Genomic DNA, 24879 nt, shown 5'->3' with positions numbered 1-24879 from the left:
GAGCTATAGGATGCTGCAAAAACTACGGATTCTGACAAAATTCTGGCAATGGCACTGAAGACTGGTGCTCCAGAACTTGATCCAAACGTAGCCAGTCTGTTTCAGTACAGCCACAACACTGACAGTTAAACTGCTCTGTCAATAATTTGCCAGGTACGTCGTGTACACAAAAAGCAGGAGAAATCCAAACTGAACAATTACTACCCCATCAGTCAACTTCGATCATCACTGAAGCAATTGAAAGGGTCATTAACTGTGCTGTCACGTAGAATTCGCTTAGCAATAAGCTGCTTAATGATTCCACCAAGGCCATTCAACTCCTGACGATTGCAGCCTTAATTCAAACATGGACAAAAGAGCTGAATTCTAGAGGCGAGATGAGACTGACTGCCCTTGACATGAAGGCCTTATTTCTCTCAATGTGGTATCATGGAACCCTCGCAAAACTGGAGTCAGGAGAAAACTCTCTGCTGGTTGAAGTCATATCTAGCACTTAGGAAGGTGATACTGATTCTGAGATGTTGATCATCTCAGCTGTGGGACGACTTTGCAGAAATTGCTCAGCATTCTGTCCTAGGTCCATCTACCTTCAACTATTTCATAAGTCACCTTTCTCCCTATCATAAGATCAGAAGTCTGAATGTGATAATTACACAATTGTTAGCATCATTCACAACTTCAGTTACTGAAGCCAGCAAGATCAGGACAGTAGCTGAAAATGTGTTGCTGGAAAAGCGCAGCAGGTCAGGCAGCTTCCAAAGAGCAGGAGAATCGACATTTGGGGCATGAGCCCTTCTTCAGGAAGGCTCATGCCCAAAATGTCGATTCTCCTGCTCTTTGGATGCTGCCTGACTTGCGCTTTTCCAGCAACACATTTTCAGCTCTGATCTCCAGCATCTGCAGTCCTCACTTTCTCCTCGAAGATCGGGACAGTATCCAGGCTTGGGTTGACAAGTGACAAATATTATCCACACCACATAGTGTCAGGCAATGAACCTATCAAAACGAGAGAATCCAAATATCACACTTTGATATTCAGTGGCATGACCATCGCTAAATCACCCCGACCAACTATTTGGGTGTTACCATTGACTGGAAACTGAACTGGACTAGGCACATAAATGCAGTGACTACAAGAGCAGGCCAAGACTAGGAATCCCGCAATAAAAAATCATCACTTGACCTCCCCATACCCAGTCCACCATTTCAGGCATAGGTCAGGAATGTGCCAGAATGCACCCCACCTACGTTGACAGAGTTATAGAAATGTGCAGCATGGAAACAGATCCTTTGTTCCAATTTTTCCATGCTGACCGGATATCCTAAATTAATCCAGTCCCATTTGCCAGCATTTGACCCATATCTCTCAAAGCCCTTCCTATTCATGTACCAGTCATCACCACCCCTCTGTCAGCTCATTCCATCCACCATTCTAATTTTTTTCTACTGGGTAGACCTTCAAAGTCTGTGTGAAGCTGTAGCTTTTGGAAGTAGAAGTTGTGTGTCTGGATGTCAATCAACATTAACAGAGCTCCCCAGGTAGAGGGAACAACTCTCCCCACTTAACTGGATGAGAACAGCTCCAACAACACTCAAGAAGCCTGACAGCCCACTTGATTAGCATCGAAAACATTCACCACTGATTCACAGGAGTAGCAATGTGAGCAAACTACAAGATGCACTACAGAAATTCACCAAGGCTCCTCAGACTGCACCTACCAGATCCATGATTAATACCATCAAGAAAGACAAGTGCAACAAGTGAATGGAAGCACCACAACCTGCAGGTTCCTCTCAAACCCATTCACCCCTCCTGATTTGGAACTTTACCGTGTACAGTTCTGTTCATCACATTACCAAAAGGATGTGGACGCTTTGTAGAAGGTACAGAGAAGGTCTACGAGGATGTTGCCTAGTTTGGAAGGTGCTAGCTATGAAGAGAGGTTGAGTAGGTTAGATTTGTTTTCAATAGAAAAAAGGAGATCGAGGGGGACCCTGATTGAGGTTTACAAAATCATAAAGGGCATAGACAGGGTAGATGGAGATATGTTTTTTTTCCAGGGTGAGGGATTCAATACGAGAGGTCACACTTTCAAGGTGAGAGGTGAAAAGTTTAAGGGGGATACACACGGCAAGTACTTTACTACCTCTGCTGGCAACATGTTCCAGACACCCATGTGTAGAGGCAGGCATAGTAAATTCATTTAAGATGTGTCTCGACAGATGCATGAGTAGGTGGGGAGCAGAGGGATACAGATGGTTAGGAATTGGGCGACAGGTTTAGACACTGGATTTGGATCAGCTCAGGCTTGGAGGCCCGAAGGGCCTGTTCCTGGGCTGTACGTTTTCTTTTTCTGTATTGCCGTTGTTTTTGTGTTGTTGGTCAGAAGCCTGGAAACTCTCTCACTGACTGTACCTTTGCCAAATGGATAGCAGCAGTTCAAGAAGATAGCTCACCACTGCCACTATCATGTTAAGGACAATTAGTGATGGGCAATAAAAGCTGGTCCAGCCAGCAAGTCCCCCATCCCTGAATGACTTTTAAAAATCTAATATTTTGAGACCAGAACTGTTCATAGAACTTGAAGTGTGTCTGATCAAGGTTTTCTGCAAGTTTAACATTACCTCTCTGCCATTTACTGCTGATCCGTAACTGAGTGGCATGTTGGGCCACTTCACAGGGAAGTCAAGAGTTAATCCAGTTGGTGTGATACTGGAGCCATAGCCATGCTAGTTTATCTCATGTTTCCTTAACCAAATCGTGAGCCAGTTTTAATGGCAATGTCGCAGTTTTATGTTCACTTTGTATTTTCAAATTTTCTTGCACTGAATTCAGTATCAAAATCCAAGTTTAAACCTGTATAATTTGAATTCTTAGTGCAATTGCTTGGATTGCATGTCCAGTCATTCACAGTTGCCTAACTGAACCCATTGCAGTAGGAAATAGAAAATGTGTTTATGGTGAAATAAAATTTAAAACTGGATCCATTTATGGAACAAGGCAATACTAACTAGCAATAGTGAATTGTCAGTTGTAATTGAAGAGCATAGTCATATTGTTGCAATTTCTTCTCTCCTGCAGTATGTCACTTTATTTTAAAAGTCACAGATTTTGTCCTTACATTTCACTGCCTTAATCATTTTTTCTTGTGTTTTGAGTTAAAGACTCTGCTGTATGAATTATGCTTCATAGGTTTTGAAATAAGAAAACGTGTGACCTGTATGTAAACATGCATGATTTATGAGCATCGAATGTTTTGATTTCATCATGTTTTTATCACATTATTTTACTGAATTGTATAAATACCTGAAATGAAGTGGCATGTAATGTTAGCAATACATGATGTTGAATCAATTGTGTTTGCCTCTACACAAGAGAGTATTCTGCATTTTTTTTTGTTACAGACAAGAAGTTGACAGTGTAGATGACAGCCAAATACAAAGCTGTGAACAGATGCAGGGTTTTATTCATGACTCATCAAAGGCTGCTGGTAAGGTATTATCTTTCAGTAAATGGAGTGACTAACTTGGAGCACTAGGAAATCTTGTAAATTGATGAAGTATATACTTTTCAGGTAGAAAATTAGGAATATGTTTTAATTTGAATTAATTATGTTTGCACTTATGTCACTAAATGCATGTTAACCCCCAGTCATCTATAGTGACCTACTTTATCTGTTTGCCCATTGGTGAAACTGCATTGTGTTCTGTGATCTTAAGTGCATAGTATTAATAGAAAGTTATCATTAAGGTACACAATGATGAAAGGAAAGGAAGAATAATGAGGATTCATTTAGAGAAATGAAGTGTAGTATGTTGTCTTTTTGTTAAATGTTATTGCATTTAGTTTTGTAGTGCCATCAGACATATAGGGCAGTCAACAGTAAGCCTTGTAGTTGACCATTATTATTCTTTGTCACCTGAATGCCATGAAATTGGGAGAATTGATTTGAAACACTGTTGAATTTATTGACTTCAATTCAAAGAACAAAGAATAATACAGCACAGGAACAGGCCCTTCAGCTCTCAAAGCCTGCACTGACACATTTGGCCCTTCTATACCAAAACTGTTTTCACTTACAGGATCCATATCCCACTATTCCCCTCCCAATCATATGTTTGCCTAGGTGCTTCTTGAATGTTACTACTGTGTCTGCTTCCAGTACCACCTCTGGCAGCGTATTCCTGGTACTCTCCACCCGTTGTTTGAAAAACTTGCTTCGCACATCTCTCTTAATGCTCCACCCTGTACCTTGAACCTGTGTCCCCTAGTGATTGACCTCTTCACCTCAGGGTCTCCACCCCTGAGACTTTCCATTATATTTATGCCATTCACAAATATTAAACTTAGATCAGATTGCCCCTCAACTTCCTGTGTTCCAGTGAAAACAAACCAGTCTATCCTACCTTTCTTCATCGCTAAAATCCCCCATACCAGACAACATCCTGGTATACATTTTCTGTACCATATCCAAAGGTTAAATGTTGATATGCTGAAGTCTTGTGCCTGGGAAATCTTTCCCAGGTTAACTCAGTACCCAATATGGATAATCTGGGGACCCTCTGCTTCTCCCTTGAACTGACAACCAAACAGACTTGCTTAATAATCTCTCCTTTAACTTGCCTCACTTACTGTAGACAAAGGCATAAGTGTGGATACTTGCAAGGGCCCTAATTATTTGCTCTATCACTTCGAGCACATAAACCCCATCCAGTGGCACTTTCCTTTGCATTCTGAGGAGTTATGACTTCTAGACTTTTACATCCTTTCTCCTCACTGTCCAAAGCCCCAAATATTACTTTGAGGTGAAACTGATTTATTTATGCTTGTTTCAGCTTAGTCTCCTGTGTTTGCTGTTCACAATGCATTCTTGACTTTGGGAGGAAACCATGCAAGCTGACATTATGCAGAACACCTTCATTCAGTCCACACAGATGGCATCATCCTTCCAGTTGCTTTACATTTTAATTCAACACCTTGCTGTCATGTTCACATTTCTGTTCTTGGTGTTGCAAAGTCTTCCACAGAAATCTAGTGCAAGCTGCAAAATAGATGAGAATTTGGATAGCATCTCATTTTGCATTTCCGTACATTACAGCTTCTGGACTCAACACAGAATTCAACAACTTCATATCATGAGCATGATTTATTCTTGGTTCAGTCTACATTATTTTAATATGTTTGCTTACTTCACAGATTTGTCCTTCATTTTTCCATAAACATTTAAAATGTTTTGTATCTATAATCCAATCATCACTCCTTTCTCCATGACATCCTTGTCATTTAATGTCTCTCACTCTTTAATCTTTCCTTGATCTGTCCTTCTACATAACCATAAAACAAGCAAGATGGCAGTGGCAGAGTAGACAGCGCAGGGCTCTTGTGCCTGGCTTTGTCCATTCCATCTGCTTTTCTTTTTTTTCTCACCTTTTGGCGGAAGGCAGCTTCATGGGGTCCAGGAGGTGGGAGGTGGTGAGCCTGGATCGGGATTCTGGCAGCGGTGTCAAGGATATGGCTGACAGAGGGGCAAGCTTGGGGAACCACTATCAGTGGAGAAGACTTATGCTAGGTGGAGGAGGGATCCTGTGGGCAGCTTCTCTGGAGTCTTATGGCTGGGATTCCAGTATCCTGGTGTGGAGGCCTGCTTTGGCAGCAGCCCCACATGGTAATCTTGCAGTGGTACTGTCTTTTCCTGAACCCAGAAACCATTAATTGAGCTAAGGTGGACTTTGTCTTACATTCGTTTTCTTATCTCTGCCTTCTGTTGTTATTATAGGCACCATGGGATGGTGATTTAAGTACTTCACTATACTTTTTTTTGTAAAACGTCCAAGTCACAGTACACAACTATTCTATTCTATTGGAGGAGAAAGTGAGGTCTGCAGATGCTGGAGATCAGAGCTGAAAATGTGTTGCTGGAAAAACGCAACAGGTCAGGCAGCATCCAAGGAACAGGGAATTCGACGTTTCGGTATAAGCCCTTCTTCAGGAATTCTATTCTATTCCCCACACCTTTCCCAATACGACAAACTCATCACATTTCTACCCCTGTTCAGTTCTGAAGAAGTCATATTGGACTCAAAATTTTATTTTGGTTTCTCTCTCAACAGATACTGTTCGAGCTTTCATTGTTTTTGTTCCTCATCAACTCGGTGACTTTCAGAAACTAAGCATGTCCAAAATATTATGTAACCAAGTTAGCAAGGTAGTCTTCTGCATCTATGTGTGTTTTTCTTTTACTACACACTTGGTTGTAAGCTCAACATCTCTTAAATTCCCTTAGCCATTTTTGGATCAACCTCTGTGGACCTCTTTAAGCTTTGCTATTGGATTTTACTTTTCTTCTGTTTGTCTATTCTCTTCCGTCGCCAACTCAACAAATCTATCTCAATCACTATATTTGCATTTTAGAAATTTGCGGAATATTTTTCAGCACCTGATTTAAAACGTCTGTTGTTCATTTATGGTAGCATACATTCATCCTCCTGATCCTTCATATCAAGATTGTGAATGCTGCAGCCCACATGAATATGCATACTCTATGATGCATTTTCCTTTGCAGCAAAACATTCTGGTTCGACTTAATACTTCTTCTGGGCACCAAACGTGTGATTGAGAATTCAGTGAGGGAGGACATGCCTATGGGGTTACCTTGATACAAAAACACTGTAGCTCCAACATGCTGTGCTCAGTAATAGATTAGTTTAGTATTCAGCAATATTGCATTTTTATTTCTTTCTGGATTTTTTTGTGTTTTCCAGCTTTACTTAATTAATTATGTTTGGACTTACAAACATTAACCTACAGAATAAAACCTGTTGATATAAAACTACTCTGAGACCAAGACTTTTGTCTGTGACTTCTTTTGACCATGTAATTGTGCTTCAATATATTAACACTTGCAATTCCTTTATATCTGATTCCAGCAAAGTGCAGGTGCACCTATTTCTTATGCAAAATAGAAAGCACAGTCCAGGATAATTCACCATGGGAATGAACACTTTTCTGATTGTCTACATCTGTTGCAATAATGTAGCCAATGCCAGTGACAAGAAAGCAAGACTAAAACATCTGCCCAGGAGACCACCAACAGATGCTAACATTGCAGATGGTTTGCATGATAGTCATTCAGTGACAAAGGCAGGATACTTTGACAACAGTGTTATTAATCTCTGCCAAAAAAAGTAATGTGTGTCTTGATTCAGCCAGAAAGCCACTTTTAATCAAGAACTAATTGATAAGAAAGAGGTTTTATTAACTGCTTAACATCTGTAAAATGTGATTAGAACAGCGGACTTTTCTGGCTTTATGATGGGATTTTGACGGATTGTATTTCTTTTTGTGAATTGTACCTGACACAAAGCTTTCTTGGAGGCGGTTAGCAGAATCTCATACCTCATGGCATCTCTCACTTAATGAACTAGTTTTCCAATTTATATTTTGTGCTTACCAAAAGGTACTCTACTGTCTATGTACAGAGGAACCTCGATTATCTGATGGACATGGGTGGGGAGTACTTCATTCGGTTAATCGCATTCTGGATAATTGAATGTTGGGTAACACAGTTTAGCCAAGCCTCGGGAGATTGCAATCTTGACGAATAATCCAATATTTGGATAATTGAATGCGGGACAATCGAGGTTCCTCTGCATACAACTGTATAATGTTGCCATTCTGTTTAACAGTTTAAAAAATAAACTATTACTCCTTGCACGTCCCATTTCTTTCTTAAAATATCTCGGCATAAATTTTTTTCCAGCAGGCAGAGATGAATCTTATTTTAGTTAGCATTGAAATTTGTGCTAGCCTGAGCAATTTGGTTGGAATTTGCACACCTCAGGACAGATCAAGTAGTCGAGGGAATGGATCAAAGAGATGTAAATGCTGATGAAGACATTTACTGAATAAGGAAATGAAGTTTGTTTTCTTCAGTGCAGAACTTTGAAGCTCCACTGCCGTGTAGTGTGTTGGACATTTTCATGATGAGGCACACATCAATATTCAACAATATTACATCTTTCTTTCTTTCTGGATTCTTCCTGTTTTCCAGCTTTACCCTATTGAGTTTGGTGGCTCATGCAAGCATTAACCTATAGAATAAACCTCCTGATAACACAACTGTATTGAGATAAAGGGTTTTTATCCTGTTACCCAATTTGATCATATCATTTTGCTTCATGGAATCAGCACTTGTACTTCCTTTATATCAGATTACTGTAAAGTATAGGTGCACTAATTGCTTATGTACAATAGAATACCATCCTGGATAATTTTTCAATGACTACATTATTGCAACAGATAAACCGGCATCAGTGCTAATCCCAGGAACAGCTGTAAATCATGAAGTGGAAGGATTGGAGGAACTCAAGAAAAATACAATCGCCAGGGAGGTGCAGCTCAGCAAGTTGTTGGAACTGCTGGATGAAAAGTCCTTGGGTCCTGACGGGCTGCAGGAGTTTCACCAGTTTGAATCCTCAGCCCAAACATCTTTAACAGCACCACTGTGACCTTCCCTTCATTGTAGGATTAGAATTCTTTTGTTAAATTAATTCGTGGAGCGTGGGTAGCGCTTTCTGGCCAGAATTTATTTCCCATCCCGAAATACCCTTGAGAATGTGGTGGTGAACTGCCTTCTTGAACTGCTGCAATCCATATGCCATTAGCGAGGGAATTCCAGGATTTTGATCCAGCGGTGGTAAAGGAGCAGTGATATATTTCCAAGTCAGGTTGGTGAGTGGCTTGGAGGGGAAATGTTGGTGGTGATGTTCCCATGTTTCTGTTGCCCTTGTCCTTCTGGATGGACAAGGTTGGGGGTTTTGAAGGTGCCGTCTAAGGATCTTTGGTGAATTTCTGTAGTGTATCTTGTAAATAGTACATGCTTTGGTGGTGGAGGGAGTTGATGCTTGTGGATGTGATGCCAATCAAGTGGGCTACTTTGTCCTGGATAGTGTCAACCTTCTTGAGTGTTGTTGAGCCGCACTCTCCAGGCATTTGGGAAATTCATCATGCTCCTGACTTGTCCCTTGTAGATAGTGGACAGGCTTTAGGGATCAGGAGGTGAGTTATTCACCGCAGTACTCCAAGGCTCTCACCCACTCTTGTAGCCACTGTGTTTATGTAGCGAGTCCAGTTGTGGTTCTGGTCACTGGTAACCCAAGGATGTTAATGGTGGGAGTTCCAGTAACAGCATTAAATGTCAACACAGGTGATTAGATTGTCACTGATTGGAGATTACCATTCCTTGGCATTTGTGTGGCATGTATGTTAGTTGCAAATTGTCAGCCCAGACTTGGATATTGTCCAGATCTTGTTGCATTTGAACGTGGACTGCTTCAGTATCTGGTAATGTTTATTGAAGATTGCAAATAAATATTCCGTACAATTTGATTTCTCACGTACTGAAGCAGTCCACATCCTTATACAGCAAGACCTGGTCAACTTTGAAGCTTGGGCCGAGAATTGACAAGTAATGTCATGCCTCACGTGTCAGGCAATGTCCATAGAGTCATAGAGATGTACAACACGGAAACAGACCCTTCAGTCCAACTTGTCCATGCTGACCAGATATCTCAACCCAATCTAGTCCCACCTGCCAGCACCCAGCCCATAGCTCTCCAAACCCTTGCTATTCATATACCCATCCTGATGCCTTTTAAATGTTGCAATTGTACCAGCCTCCACCACTTTCTCTGGCAGCCCATTCCACTCAGGCACCACCCTCTGCATGAAAATGTTACCCCTTATGTCTCTTTTATATCTTTCCTCTTTGCCCTCTTGTTCTGGACTCCCCCACCCCAGGAAAAAGACCTTGTCTATTTATCCTATCAAGCCCCTCATGATTTTGTAGGCCTCTATCAGGTTATCCCTCAGCCTCCGATGCTCCAGGGAAAAGAGCCTTAGCCTATTCAACCTCTCCCTCTAGCTCAAATCCTCCAACCCTGGCAACATCCTTGTAAATCTTTTCTGAATCCTTTCAAGTTTCACAACATCCTTCCACTAGGAAGGAGTCCCGAATTGTCTGCAGTATTCCAAAAGTGGCTTAACCAATGTCCTGTACAGCTGCAACATGACCTCCCAACTCCTGTATTGCATCCGCTGCACCCGATGTGGCCTCCTCTATATTGGTGAGACAGGCCGCTTACTTGCGGAACGCTTCAGAGAACACCTCCGGGCCGCCCGAACCAACCAACCCAATCACCCCGTGGCTCAACACTTTAACTCTCCCTCCCACTCCACCGAGGACATGCAGGTCCTTGGACTCCTCCACCGGCAGAACATAACAACACGACGGCTGGAGGAGGAGCGCCTCATCTTCCGCCTGGGAACCCTCCAACCACAAGGTATGAATTCAGATTTCTCCAGTTTCCTCATTTCCCTTCCCCCCACCTTGTCTCAGTCGGTTCCCTCAACTCAGCACCGCCCTCCTAACCTGCAATCCTCTTCCTGACCTCTCCCCCCCCACCCCACTCCGGCCTATCACCCTCACCTTGACCTCTTTCCACCTATCCCACCTCCATCGCCCCTCCCCCTAGTCCCTCCTCCCTACCTTTTATCTTAGCCTGCTTGGCTACTCTCTCTTATTCCTGATGAAGGGCTTATGCTCGAAACGTCGAATTCTCTATTCCTGAGATGCTGCCTGGCCTGCTGTGCTTTGACCAGCAACACATTTGCAGCTGTGATCTCCAGCATCTGCAGACCTCATTTTTTACTCCCAACTCCTGTACTCAAGACTCTGAACAAGAAAGGAAAGCATACCAAACGCTGCCTTCGCTATCCTATCTCCATGCGACTCTACTTCCAAGGAGCTATGAAACTGCACTCCAAGGTCTTTGTTCAGCAACACTTCCCAGGAACCTACCATTAAGTGTATAAGTACTGCTAAGATTTGCTTTCCCAAACCTGGCATTTATCTAAATTGGACTCTATCTACCACTTCTTAGCCCATTGGCCCATCTGATCAAAATCCCATTGTAATCCGAGGTAACCTTCTTCACTGTCCACTACACCTCCAATTTTGGTGTCATCTGCAAACTTATTAACTTTACCTCTTATACTCACATCAAGATCATTTATATAAATAATGAAAAATAGTGGACTGAGCACCAGTCCTTGTGGCATTCCATTGGTCACAGGCCTCCGGTCTGAAAAGCAACCCACCACCACCACCCTCTGTCTTCTATCTTTGAGCCAGTTCTGTATCTAAATGGCTAGTTCTCCCTGTATTCCATAAGATCTAACCTTTCCAACCAGTCTCCCATGGGGAACCTTGTCGAGCGATTTACTGGAGTCCATGTAGATCATGTCTACCGCTTTGCCCTCATCAATCCTCTTTGTTCCTTCTTCAAAAATCTCAGTCAAATTTGTGAAACACGATTTCCCACACACAGTCCTTGCCTTTTCAAAGTTCATCATCGACAAAAGAATATGCAACCATCTCCCCATAATATCCAATAATATTACCTTATCAAACACCATGCTAATACCCTTTGGGTTACCATTGTTGTTGAAGTATTTAGTCAAAAACTGTGAATTCTGTGGCAAGTAACTCCCCCTCCTGAATTGCCAAAACAGATGCACCATTTACAAGGCATAAATTAATGGAATGATATCATACTGTCCACTTGCCTGGATGGGTGCAGCTCCGACAACACTGAAGAAGCTTGGCACCATCTAGGTCAAAGCTAGATCGCTGGCACACTCACTGGGTCAAAATTCTGGAAACTTTGTGAACAACATTGCATGTGTACTTAGCAGTTTCAGAAGACAGCTCACCATCACCATCAAGAGCAATTCACAATAGATGAATAAATGTTAGCTTGGCCAGCCATAGGATCCTATGACATTCTTGGCCAGTTAACCCATTGTGTTTGTGCTGGCTGAAGAATGAGCCTCTGGTGCATTTATCATCTTTCTATAATAAGGTGGCCAACACTGCGCATCAGACTCAACTTTGGGTCTAGGTAATGATTTATGTAGCTCCAGCTATGTAACATCTCTGCATTCTCATTTGGTATTCCTTGGCTAATAAAGAGAATGATTTCAAATCAGAAACAAAAACAGAAGTTTGCTAGAAAAGCTCACGAGGTCTGGCAGCATCTATGAAGAGAAATCAGAGTTAATATTTCAGAACAGTTGTGAGGAAGGGTCACTGGACCTGAAATGTTAATTTTGATTCCTTTTCACAGATGCTACCAGACCAGCTAAGCTTTTCCAGCAACTTCTGTTTTGTTTCGGATTACAACATCTGCAGATCTTTTAGGTTTTCAAAGGATTTCAAATGCCTTTTACCCACTTTATTATCCTTTCCTGGTACTTTCGGGGATCTGAGGATGTTCACTGCAAAGTATTTTCAGTGTTCTTGTGTTACTTATGAATTTCTTTGCCTTGTTTAACCTCATGAATGTATTATCTCGTACTTCTCTGTTTTCTATTCACCTGACCAGTCCTTTGCTTACCTTACTTCAGCCTTCAGCTATCCTCCTCACTAATGGACTAATTGTGTTGTCCACAAACTTCTTGATTGTGTCTTTACCTTTTAGTCCAAATGTTAATACGTGCCAAAAAATCTCTTGAAAGAATGGGAAAAAAAGACAAGATAGGTATATGATTGTGAATATGTTGAGTTTAAGTAGCACTAGCTCTACAGAAATCACCCCCTTATTAACATTTGGAGAGTTTGAATAGCCCTGACCATGTTTTGCTGAGTAAAGTGGAATATTTACGTGATTTGCTTAAAGCGTAGTGTTATTACTTGGAACAGAGCTCGTCACAGAGCCTATGGCTAGATGTGGAGACTGAAACTTCCCAACCTATTCTTCCGTAGCTAATTTGCCTTTCATATTCCCATCACAGGAGTCTAAATGACTTAAACCACAAGGTATAAGTGCAGAAGACAAAGAGTAAGAAGCACAGAGAGAGAGAGAGAGTGATACATACGGGAAAAAAAACTGATAAGTATGATGATGCCTTTCCCAAGGTGGACTTTGTATGATCTTTTGATTCATAAACTCCAGGCACGTCCTTGTTGTATTAGACTGGGGTTATGTGCATGACAGAACCAGCGGAATTTTCAGCTATACATGTTTTTTTAATTCTTCACTGGGACTGGCTAAGTCAATATTTATTGCCCATTCTTAATTTCCTGGAGGGCAGTTAACAGTTAACCACATTGCCTTGGGTCTGGATTCACATGTAGACCAGATCAGGTAAAGATGGCAGATTTCCTTCAGTAAAAGACATTGTGTAAATTTTTATACCAATCGACAGTGGTTATGAGGTCTCTGGACTAATTTTTTTTATTTCAGCTTTTTAAAATATGGAATTCAGATTTCCCCAATGCCATGATAGGATTTGAACCCATGTCCTCTGAACCTTAGCCTGGAGTTCTGAATTACTAACCAGGTCAGGATAGTACGGAAAGTTTTAGTCTCCGTACATTGCCATAGGCTCTCTGGTGAAGTTCTTTTCCAAGTAATAATGTCTGCAACCTGGGCTTCCTTGAAATGTCACCCAAAGTTTAAAATGCCAGAGACACTGGTATTTTCTTCCATTTAACTCCTATCTTATAGTAGAGGTTTCTCTGCTCATGGAATGTATGCGAGGGCTGAGACATGAACAGATCTAAAATTCTGTGACTGTTAAATTTGTATTGTCAATGCCTTAATTATGTATTTAAGAATTGATTTCAATTAATCAGGGTTACATTCTACATTCATGTTGCAATCAAGAAGAATTTTCATTAATCCGTTATTTTGATCTATTGATTTCCAATTTCTTCATCAAAACTGAATAGTGTCAAGCTATGTGTATGACGTGTTGCCCTGTTAAAGTGGTGTGGAAACAGGAGATCAATTGTGTAATGATCACTTTCTCTGCACTGGTTTCATTTTCAGGACTCTGTACATCACATTGATAATTCACTTGTGGTTGGGGTGGAGAATGAGGAGGATAGTCCTAATTCTTAATGGATCCATCTAAACACAGGATCTTGAATAAAAATGCGTAGTGCTTGAGAAACTCAGCAGGTCTGGTAACATTTGTGGCAAGAGAAAAAGAGATCACATTTCCAGTCCAAATGCTCTTGCTTTTATTTAAACTTCATTTGAACTTTATCTTATCTTGCCCAAGTTCACCCAGCCTTTTAAGTTGATTTATTTGTTTTTCAGAGCCTTTGAGCTTCTGGTGTTTACACAGCATTATTTTTAAATGTAGAATATTACGTAGATTAGTGACTTTCAACCCCAGTTTAGTTTGAGAGATTCCTTCCAGCTTCTTTCCAGTAAGTTGGTAGTGCACAGAATTATTGTGTGAGCAATTGGGTAATTTCCATGCTGCAATATCACACGATAAGTCTTTATTGTGTTGCGATCTCCACAGGGGCTGCAAATACAGGAAGAGAAATACAAATTTCCAGTTCATGTCTAAAAGAGTAACATATCAATTTGTTTTTACATTCTAACACTAAACAAATAAAAATGCTATTGACTAAGCGCTGTTTTCTTTTGTAGGCAACTTGTACTTTAAACTGCAGAAATAAAATGTGCCTTTTTTACACACCAATCTCCAAGGTATAACAATTTTTATTACTAACAGTTCTCAGGTGCTCACAAGTTCCAAAGAATTGTTTAACTTTTTTACTTTCCCAGTTAGGTCATCTCTAATTCCAGAATCATCTCTACAAGTGAATTGTAGGTTCAGCATTTTCTCTACTTAAAGTGTAACCTGGTTGGTTCTATTTATTGCTCTTTCCTTTTTAATTTGCTATAGACTATCTAGTCAAAAGAGCATCATCAAAACTGGCCTCACCAATGTCTTGTAATGGTCTGAGCAATGAAAGCAAGCATGCAAACACCTTTTCAACCACCCACAGCTTTCAAAGAACCGTGTACCTGATTCCCTGTTCAACAACTCTACCAAGGACCCGACCATGAACGATATCAGTTCCACCCTTGCTTGTTTTATGAAAATGCAATACCTCACATTTATTGAAATTATTGGGCAGCACGGTAGCTCAGTGGTTAGCACTGCTGCCTCACAGCACCAGGGACCTGTGCTCAATTCCAGCCTCAGGCGACTGTCTGTGTGGAGTTAGTACATTCTCCCTGTATCTGCATGGGTTTCCTCCAGGTGCTCAGCTTTAATCCCACAGTCCAAAGATGTGCAGGTTAGGTGGATTGGCCATGCTAAATTGTCCATATTGTCAGAGATGGCTAGGTGCGTTAGTCAGATGAAATGCAGAGTAATAAGGTGGGATAATCTTTGGCGGATCGGTGTGAACTTGTTGGGCCAAATGGCCTGTTTCCACACTGTAGAGATTGTATGATCTATTAAATTCCATCTGCCACTCCTCAGACCATTGGTCCCATGGATCAAGACCCCTTTATAATCTTAGATAACTTTCTTCACTGTCCACTATATCACCAATTTTGGTGTCACTGGCAAACTTACTAACCATGCCTCTTACATTCTCATCCAAATCATTGATATAAAATGGCATACAAACGTGGACCTAGTACCTACCCCTGTGGAACACTGCTGGTCACAGGCCTCCAATCTGAAAAGCAACCCTCCTCCATCATCTAATGAAGGGCTCTTGCCCGAAATGTCAATTCTCCTGCTCCTCCGATGCTGCCTGACCTGCAGTGCTTTTCCAGTACCACATTTTCAACTCAAATCTCCAGCATCTGCAGTCCTCACTTTCACCTCATCCACCACACTCTGTTTCCTATCATCAAGCCAATTTTGTATTCAGTTGGCAATTCTCCCTGAATTCCATGTGATCTAATTTTATTAATTAGTCTACCATGCGGAACCTTGTCAAAGGCTTTCCTAAGTTCATGTAAGCAACATCTACTGCTCTGCCTTTATCAATCTTTTTGGTTCCATCCTCAAAAATACTCACTCAAACTTGTGGGACATAGTTTACCATGGACAAAGCAATGTTGACTGTCCTTAATCAGTCCTTGCCTCTCCAAATGCATGTGGATGTATCTCTCTGAATCCCTTCCAACAAATTACCCGCCACTGATATCAAACTCACAGGTCTCTAAATCCAGGCACAATTATTTTAAATAAAGGCACAACATTAGCCACCCTCCAGTCCTCTGGCACCTCACCCATGGCTGTAGACGAAACAAATATCTCTGCTAGGGGCCATGCGATTTCTTCACTAACTTCCCACAACCATCTTGGATACACTTGATCAGGTCCTGGAGATTTTTAAAATTTTTTTTATAATCTTTATATTTTTTCAGACTTCTGGCATTTCCTCATCTGTAGCGTGTACTGTTTTTAAGTAATCAATATTTATTTCTGAGTTCCCTAGCCCCCATTTCTTTCTATAAAGTAAAAGGTGATGTGAAACATTCAGTCAATATCTTTCTCATCCCCTGTGACTCAACACATAGATGACCTTGTTGATCTTTCAGGGGCCTTATTCTCTCCCTAGTTGCCCTGCCTTATTTCCCAAGAGAAGGTCAAGTTTTGCTCTTTCTCTAGTGGGTATATCCACATATTTATAAAGAAAATTTTTTTGAACACACCTAACATTTCTTCACCATCTAAGCCCCTAACACTATGACGGTCCCAGTCTATGTTTGGAAAGTTAAAATCCCCTCCTATTACAACCCTATAATTCTTGCATAATTCTGAGATCTCTGTACATACTTTTTCCTCAGTTTCCCTCTGATAATTGGAGGGCGTGGGTGGGGGGACTATAGTATAATCCCATTAGGGTGAGCATCATCATCTTATTCCTGAGTTCCACCCATAAACTTCACTGGAAGATCCCTGAGAAATACCCTCTCTTGGTACAGCAATAATGTTTTCCATAATTTAAAATGCCTTTCCCCTTCTTTCTTGCCTCCCTTTCTATCCCTTCTATTCAACCTAAATCCTGACCATGGATCTGCCAGTCCTGTCCTTCCCTCCGTCATGTTTCTGTTCTTGCTATGATGTCCCAGTCCCGTGTTCCCACACATGCCCTTGCCTGTAGGACCTCTTGCATCGAAATATATGCATTGTAATTCATCAGAGTTACCTTGTTCTCTGACTTGTTCTTGCCTGTCTTTTGTAATGAGCTTGCTCTTTTTAAATTGAGAACCATCCTCTATTGTCATTACTGCTAAAGACACCTCCCCCAGCTCTCGAATAGCACCAGCAATTCTCCCCACCAGGATACTGGTCCTTTTCCAGTCCAGCGTAAACCCATCCATTTTGAACAGGTCTTTTCTGCCCCAGAAGAAATCCCAATCATTCAAAAATCTGAATTCCTTTTTACCTTGCAAAGAAAGCAATAATTTACAGAACAACTGTTTGTAGGTTAATATTGATAACACCTTTTGATTACTTTGGGAGATGTGTCACTACTAATTGAGGGCTTCATCATTCCTGTCATTAGTCCATACTGTCATTGTAACTACCTTCTATTTTCCTCCCAATATAACAGTCTAAATCTTCCTCAGAACTCCAACAATTAAACCTCCCGGCTTTATTGTTCAGCAGGCTCCAGTAAAAGTTACAAGACCCATTTCCCTCACCTTACAGTTAAAGTTACCATTTCAAAATATAGTCATCTTATGAACCAAAAGGTACAAAACTCAAGCATAATCTTATGTATCTCACAGTTGTGGTATTTGTAAAGTAAAGCATTGGATGGAGGGAAGGGGATAGGATATATTAATGTACATTCTCTAAAATCCAATTGTCCCCAAGTTACTGTTCTCCACCTATGCTATCTGTTTGGGAATTGCAGAAGCCTGGGATTAGAAAGGAGTATTGGAAACAATGCATCCATTACAGGATAAGAGTAGAAAACTGGGCGATATAATTACACTACCTTCTCTGCTGGTTTCTTTTCACTCCGGAAGTTTCTAATTCTTATAACATAAAACCTATTCTAATTCGGCAATACCATATACTAATTTGATAATTTCTCTTGTAGGTGACACAGGATGTCAAAAATTGGAACAATTGCTTTTCTGAGATTTGGGCTGAAGTGCGTCATTTGGACAGACTAGAGGGAACTAACTTTGCTTCTAAAAATGCTTTACCTTACTTGGAAGAGCTTTTTATGACCTGTGTACCTAAAATAGAAAACCTCCCTTTTCCCAACACTGACATTACTTACCTTGAAAATAAAATGGATGATTCTATTCTAAATGTTTCACAGAAAATTAAAAATAATCATTTTGGAAGTGTACAGAATCCCATAAGTGTTATAGTGCAGAACGAGACCATTTGGCCCATTGTGTTTGCCGTAACACTCCAATTCTTTTCAGACAATCTAATGCCCTTCAAATGCTTCAATTAAACTTGTTTTCACAACATTTCCAGGCCCTCTGCATCTCCCATTCCAAAACTGAGCCACTCCTGGCTGAAGCATCCTGTGTACCATGTGGGATATATTTGAGGTGATAACTGGATCATTTCCAAAGCTACCAATTAGTAAATTTAATGGAAAATGGATGGGATCACAGTAATATCACTAAAAGCTCATGTATAGCATAATTTGATTTATTCAATCATTTGTAAATCAGTAGGTCTAATTATAAATGGATGAAATTATAGAATAATGATACCGTAAACATCCAGAAGTCCCTTGTTTAAACAAAAATGTTTTTTTCCAGTCACTAAAATCATGGCTTGAATATTTTCAATTACTGGTTTGGAATCCAGTAAAGTTTTACAAGGGATATTGGCAGTATTAGTACTTAGTTTGATTGCTTTCTACCCTTAGAGATTGGTTTGTGACTGATTACTTACTGTTACAGGACTACAGTTATTTCATTTAAATCAAAATGAGAAACAGCAAGTATTGCCAACTACATTTGGTCAACATACACAAGAGAAGCATGCTGGAATGACAGATGGGCCTAACAGTGTACATAAGGACAAAGGTAAACAGCTGTAGAATCTGAATTAGCACTTGGAGAAGTGTTGCGCAGTATAAAATTATGCTGTAGTTCAGCAAAAAATGTGTTAAATTTATTTGAGAAAATAGTTAAAGAATCGATGAGAGTTGCAATAAGCCTTTACATAACTATTAATTTTCATGTCAAGTAACTTTGATTGCAACACCCATTGTTTAGTAGCTCTTGGATTTTTTTAAAAACTATATAAAATACTTAACAGCAAAAGTATAGCTCTCACAGTCAATTTAAACTATTTTAAATGAATGAATTTTGAGATGTAGAAAGGATATCTGTCTTGCTGTGTGAGGGATTGCAAAGAGAAGCAGGTAATGCCCTCAGAGGCAGAGTTAGGAATTCAAAAATGTGAGCAAGTTGAAGGTGTGTACTGTACCTTTAAGAGAGTGTGAAAGCTGGCAAGCACCTGTCATGTGACTGACTAGCAGTCATAGAGTGTGCTGTAAAATTGAAAATATGTAACATTTGGCTGTAAAATAGATACCCCAGTTGTTTTGACAACTATTTAAATTTAACCAATCAATTTAAATTATGCCCCAAGATACTAAAACCCAATCGAGTTTGAATTTTACTGTTTGACAACACTGAACCAATGAGACGATCTGGTATTTGGGATTTCAAAAAAACAGGCATTTTGGACAGTTGGCCAAAAAGAGCACCAGCTGCCATTGAAAGACTGCTATTCACCACACTCTATGTCAAAGGTACCTTTCTCATATAAAACATTTTTGCAGCAGAAGACCGAAGACAACCCAGGAAGATCTACAAATGGAGGAAGACACTGAAGATGACAATCATTATTTGGTTTTGAAAATTAAGTTGCTGCAAATTTAATAGGGGCTTTATTGTATCAGTATATTGTTATAGAGTGGGAGGTAGATAACTAATCTTTAAGAGAAAGGAGGCTTATAGTTGTAAATTGTTGTTTAATGTTCACTTTCAGCGTTAAAGAATGTAATTGATATTTTTGTTAAATAGTGGAATTTGGGCAGTTCTCTGTCACTCATTCTTTAACAAGGCGAGGTGAGCTTTCTGTGAGTTTGGTTTAATTAGTAGAAGGGTTTACTGCCATGTCATAACAAAAACAAGTGGAGAGTAAAAATGCAACTATTTTTAATCAAATAAGGAAGCAAAACTTTCAAACTGGAAGGTAGTGAAATTTTCAAGGTTATGTAAGTCTTTTGGGCAAATGAATATAGATTTGAAATATCAGTCTTAAATTACAGGCAGTTTTAAGTTCGCTTAGGTTACAAATGCGTAAATGTTAAGTAAAATACTTTGCAAAAATATTTAAAGAATTCATGTTCTAGAGCTCCTAGACTAGTTATGGTATACTTTGGAGATTTCAAGGAGATGAGAAGTAGCAAAGGTAACAGACAGTTTAATGTTACTCCAGAGGTAAAGTAAATCTAAATACTGTTCAGTCGGCCAATAGATTCTTAAGGCAAATCGGCTGGAAAAGAGGAGTAGGAGCTGCATACCAGCTCCATGAGGATCATCAATGTTTCTGTTTGATATTTAGAAATGTATTTGCGTAACTTGCTGAGACATTGGCAGATGTAAGTTTAAAACCATTACTCAAACAATAATGCAGAAGATTAGAATGTAATATCTTTATGGGCCTTCCAGAAATAGGAGTAGATTTTTTTTAACAAAAATTCTTAGAAGGGAAATGGGTTAAAATTTGATAAGATATTTTAAATGTATATGAAAAGCAGATAGGAAAATGGGATTAAACCCCTTCAGAGAACCAATGTAAGTATTAGATTCAGTGCCTTTATCTGTAGTTCTTTGGTGAGTTTTTCAGTGCTGTATTTTTCAGTAAAATTGCTAAACTTGTTTCAGCTATGTGCAGAAATGATCAGGTAGGCAGTACTTAATGTACCAGCTTAAACTTGAACACAGTCTCAATGCAGCTTACATGCTAGAACTGGATACTTCTGCACTAGCGTACATTGAAGGTACTGTCTCCTCTGTGGATGCTAACCAGAGATTCCTATATCCCCATTGGCACTGAGTGACAATCAATTGTCGTATGAATGCTGAGGCACCTCAGAGTGGTGACTGTCAAACAAGCCTGTGGTTGAACAGTCCTGGCACTGGTGGCATCATGTCCAGTAGAGTCTTTTCAATGGTTGTGAGCAGAACCATTAATGTGCGCGCAACAACTGTACATACACCCCTCCCCTGCTATCACTCTGAAGTTGCACCAGTTTCTAAACTTTGAAATGGGATCTGAATGAGAAAAAGAATGGGAAATCACAGGATTAACCATTCTGAGTTTTCATTCATCCGATTTATTTTGTCCTATTTTTCTTTCTCCCTAACACCTCCCCCCCCCACCACCACCACCACCAAATAAACTCCGATTTCTCCCTTACAATATTGGAGATGAGAATGTAAGCTACTTTGCAGTTTTCTGCTGAAACTTGCCATTTACATTATTGCCAACAATTTAAATGTAACTGGTCATCCACAAGTTATCATTTGGAGCATGCTTTATTACAGAGTCAGAGATTAATGCAGCACTGAAATTGACCCTTCAATCCGACTTGTCCGTGTTGACCAGATATCCTAAACTGATTTAGTCCCATTTGTCAGCATTTGGCCTATATCCCTGTAGATCATTCCTATTCATCTACCCATCCAGGTGCCTTTTAAATGTTGTAATTTTACCTGCCTCTGGCAGCTCATTCCATACACCCACAATCCTCTGAAACCATTGGCTCTCTGGACACTTTTAACTCTTTCCCTTCTTACCTTAAACCTATGTCTTCTAGTTTTGGACTCCCCAAACCTGAAAAAAGACCTTGACTCTTCACCCTATACATGCTCTTCATGATTTTATAAACCCCTATAAGGTCACCCCTCGGCCTCTGACACCCCAGAGAAAAAAATCCCCAGCCTATTCAGCTTTTCCCAATAGCTCAAACTCTCCAATCCTGGCAATCTTTTCTGAAACCTTTCATGTTTAACAACGTATTTCCTATAACAGGAAGACCAGAATTGAATGCAGTACTATTTTCTAAAAGTGGCCGCACCAATATCCTGCACAGCAGCAACATCATGTCCCAACTCCTACACTGAGTGCACTGACTAATGAAGGCAAGCACCCTGTATACCTACAACTCCACTTTCAAATAACTATGCAACTGCACCGCGAGATCTCTTTTTTTTCAACAGCACTCCGTAGGGCCCTATCATTAATTGTGTAAGTCCTACCCTCATTTGCCTTATCAAAATGGAACACCTGATAATCAACTAAATTAAATTCGATATGCCACTCAACCCATTGGCTTTGTCTAATCAAGTTCCCATTGACTCTGAGATAACCACCTTCACTGTCCAATGCACGACTACTTTTGGTGTCATCTGCATACTTATTAGCCATTCCTCCTATATTCACTTCATTTATATAAATGACGAAAAGCAGTGGGACACAGTACAAACTGTTGTGACAAACCGTTGGTCACAGGCTTCCAGTACAAAAAAAAGCAACCCTCTACCACCACCCTCTGTGTCCTACGTTTAAGCCAATTCACTAACTCTCCCTGTATTCCGTATGATCTAACCTTACTAACCAGTCTACCACTTGAAACCCTATCAAATGCCTTGGTCAAGTCCATACAGACAACATCTAATGCTGTACCTCCATCAATCTTCTTTGAGCTTTTTTGAAGAGGTGACAATCAAGTTAGTGAGACATGTTTTCCCACGCATGAAGCCGTGTATTATTGTAAGAGATTTTTGACTAAATTAAAAACCATCATGATACAAGAACTCTGTGGGAAGCTAGAGAAGTGATTGCTGGGTCTCTTGCTAAGATATTTGTACCATCAATAATCACAGGTGAAGTGCCGGAAGACTGGAGGTTGGCTAACGTGGTCCCACTATTTAAGAAGGATGGTATGGACAAGCCAGGGAACTATAAACCAGTGAGCCTGATGTCGGTGGTGGGCAAGTTATTGGAGGGAATCCTGAGGGACAGGATGTACATGTATTTTGAAATGCATGGACTGATTAGGGATAGTCAACTTGGCTTTGTGTGTGGGAAATCATGTCTCACAAACTTGATTGAGTTTCTTGAAGAAGTAACAAAGAGGAATGATGAGGGCAGTAGATGTGATCTATATGGACTTCAGTGAGGCGTTTGACAAGGTTCCCCATGGGGGACTGATTAGCAAAGTTAAATCTCACAGAATAAAGGGAGAACTAGCCGTTTGGATAGAGATCTGGCTCAAAGGTAGAAGACAGAAGGTGGTGATGGAGGGTTGTTTTTCAGAATGGAGGCCTGTGACCAGTGGAGTGCCATAAGGATTGGTGCTGGGCCCTCTACCTTTTGTCATTTACATAAATGATTTGGATATGAGCATAAGAGGCACAGTTAGTAAGTTTGCAGATGACACCAAAATTGGAGGTGTAGAGGACAGCGAAGAAGGTTACCTCAGATTACAGCAGGATCTTGATCAGCTGGGCCAATGGACCGAGAAGTGGCAGATGGAGTTTAATTCAGGTAAATGCGAGGTGCTGCATTTTAGGAAAGCAAATCTTAGCAGGACTTATACACTTAATAATAAGGTCCTAGAGAGTGTTGCTGAACAAAGAGACCTTGGAATTCAGCTTCATAGCTCCTTGAAAGTGGAGTCACAGGTAGATAGGATAGCGAAGGCAGCGTTTGGTATGCTTTCTTTTATTGGTCAGAGTATTGACTACAGGAATTGGAACATCATGTTAAGGCTGTAATAGGACATTGGTTAGGCCATTGTTGGAATATTGTGTGCAATTCTGGTCTCCTTCCTATCGGAAGGATGCTGTGAAACGTGAAAGGGTTTAGAAAAGGTTTACAAGGATGTTGCCAGGATTGGAGGATTTGAGCTATGAGGAGAGGCTGAACAGTCTGGGGCTGTTTTCCCTGGAGCGTCGAAGGCTGAGGGGTGACCATATAGAGGTTTACAAAATTATGAGGGGCATGGATAGGATAAATAGACAAAGTCTGGACTCCCCCTGGGGTGAGGGAATCCAAAACTAGAGGGCATAGGTTTAGGATAAGAGGGGAAAGATATAAAAGAGACCCAAGGGGCAACTTCTCATGCAGAGGGTGGTACGTGTATGGAAAGAGCTGCCAGAGGAAGTGGTGGAGGCTAGTATGATTGCAACATTTAAGAGGCATTTGGATGGGTATATGAATAGGGAGGGTTTGGAGGGATATGGGCCAGGTACTGGCAGTGGGACTAGATTGGGTTGGGATATCTGGTCGGGTCTGTTTCCATGCTGTACATCTCTATGACTCTATTGGTGACGTAGGGTCATAGAGATATACAGCATAGGAACAGACCCTCTGGTCCAACTCGTCCATGCCGACCAGATATCCTCAGTAAATCTAGTCGCATTTGCCAGCATTTGGTCCTTATCCCTCTCAAGCTGAAAATGTGTTGCTGGAAAAGCGCAGCAGGTCAGGCAGCATCCAAGGAGCAGGAGAATGGACGTTTCGGGCATGAGCCCTTCTTCTTTTCTGAAGAAGGGCTCATGCCCGAAACGTCGATTCTCCTGCTCCTTGGATGCTGCCTGACCTGCTGCGCTTTTCCAGCAACACATTTTCAGCTCTGATCTCCAGCATCTGCAGTCCCCTTTTTCTCCTTATCCCTCTCAATCCTTCCTATTCACATACCCGTCCAGATGCCTTTTAAATGTTGTAATTGTTGCTGGTAGGTTGAAGATATCCTCTGATGAACAATGTGAATTGCTATTTTCAGTAATTTTCCAATTCTGTTTCCCAATGTGTTCATTTCTGCCTCATCCTAGACATTTTCATAACATTTGACTATATATGACCTAGTGCAGCTCTCTTTATTTCTAATAGCTAACTCCTCTTGTGCAATGAAAATGTATTTTTCCAATCGCTTCATTTCCTGGTATAATAATAATTTGATGGGTGAGCCATTAATAGGTTGA

At 40.6% G+C, this 24879-nt stretch overlaps 1 protein-coding gene across 5 annotated transcripts in view; it reads left to right on the top strand.

Annotated features, from left to right (window-relative positions):
• The window catches only part of znf438 (zinc finger protein 438), a 237007-nt gene that overhangs the window by 170603 nt on the left and 41525 nt on the right, over positions 1-24879 (top strand). For 3 of the 5 annotated variants that reach the window (XM_060825596.1, XM_060825598.1, XM_060825597.1), the window contains 2 exons: positions 3406-3491; positions 18772-18897. In XM_060825596.1, the coding sequence (XP_060681579.1) occupies positions 3406-3491; positions 18772-18897 (212 nt within the window). Of the gene's footprint in view, positions 1-3401; positions 3492-12853; positions 12956-18771; positions 18898-24879 lie in introns of those variants that run through there. The other 2 variants (XM_060825600.1, XM_060825599.1) reach the window with 2 other exon arrangements.

The sequence above is a fragment of the Hemiscyllium ocellatum genome, chromosome 5 (genome assembly GCF_020745735.1).
Source record: "Hemiscyllium ocellatum isolate sHemOce1 chromosome 5, sHemOce1.pat.X.cur, whole genome shotgun sequence".
In the NCBI taxonomy this organism is placed as follows: Eukaryota; Metazoa; Chordata; class Chondrichthyes; order Orectolobiformes; family Hemiscylliidae; genus Hemiscyllium; species Hemiscyllium ocellatum.
This window is presented reverse-complemented; position numbering and strand designations above follow the sequence as displayed.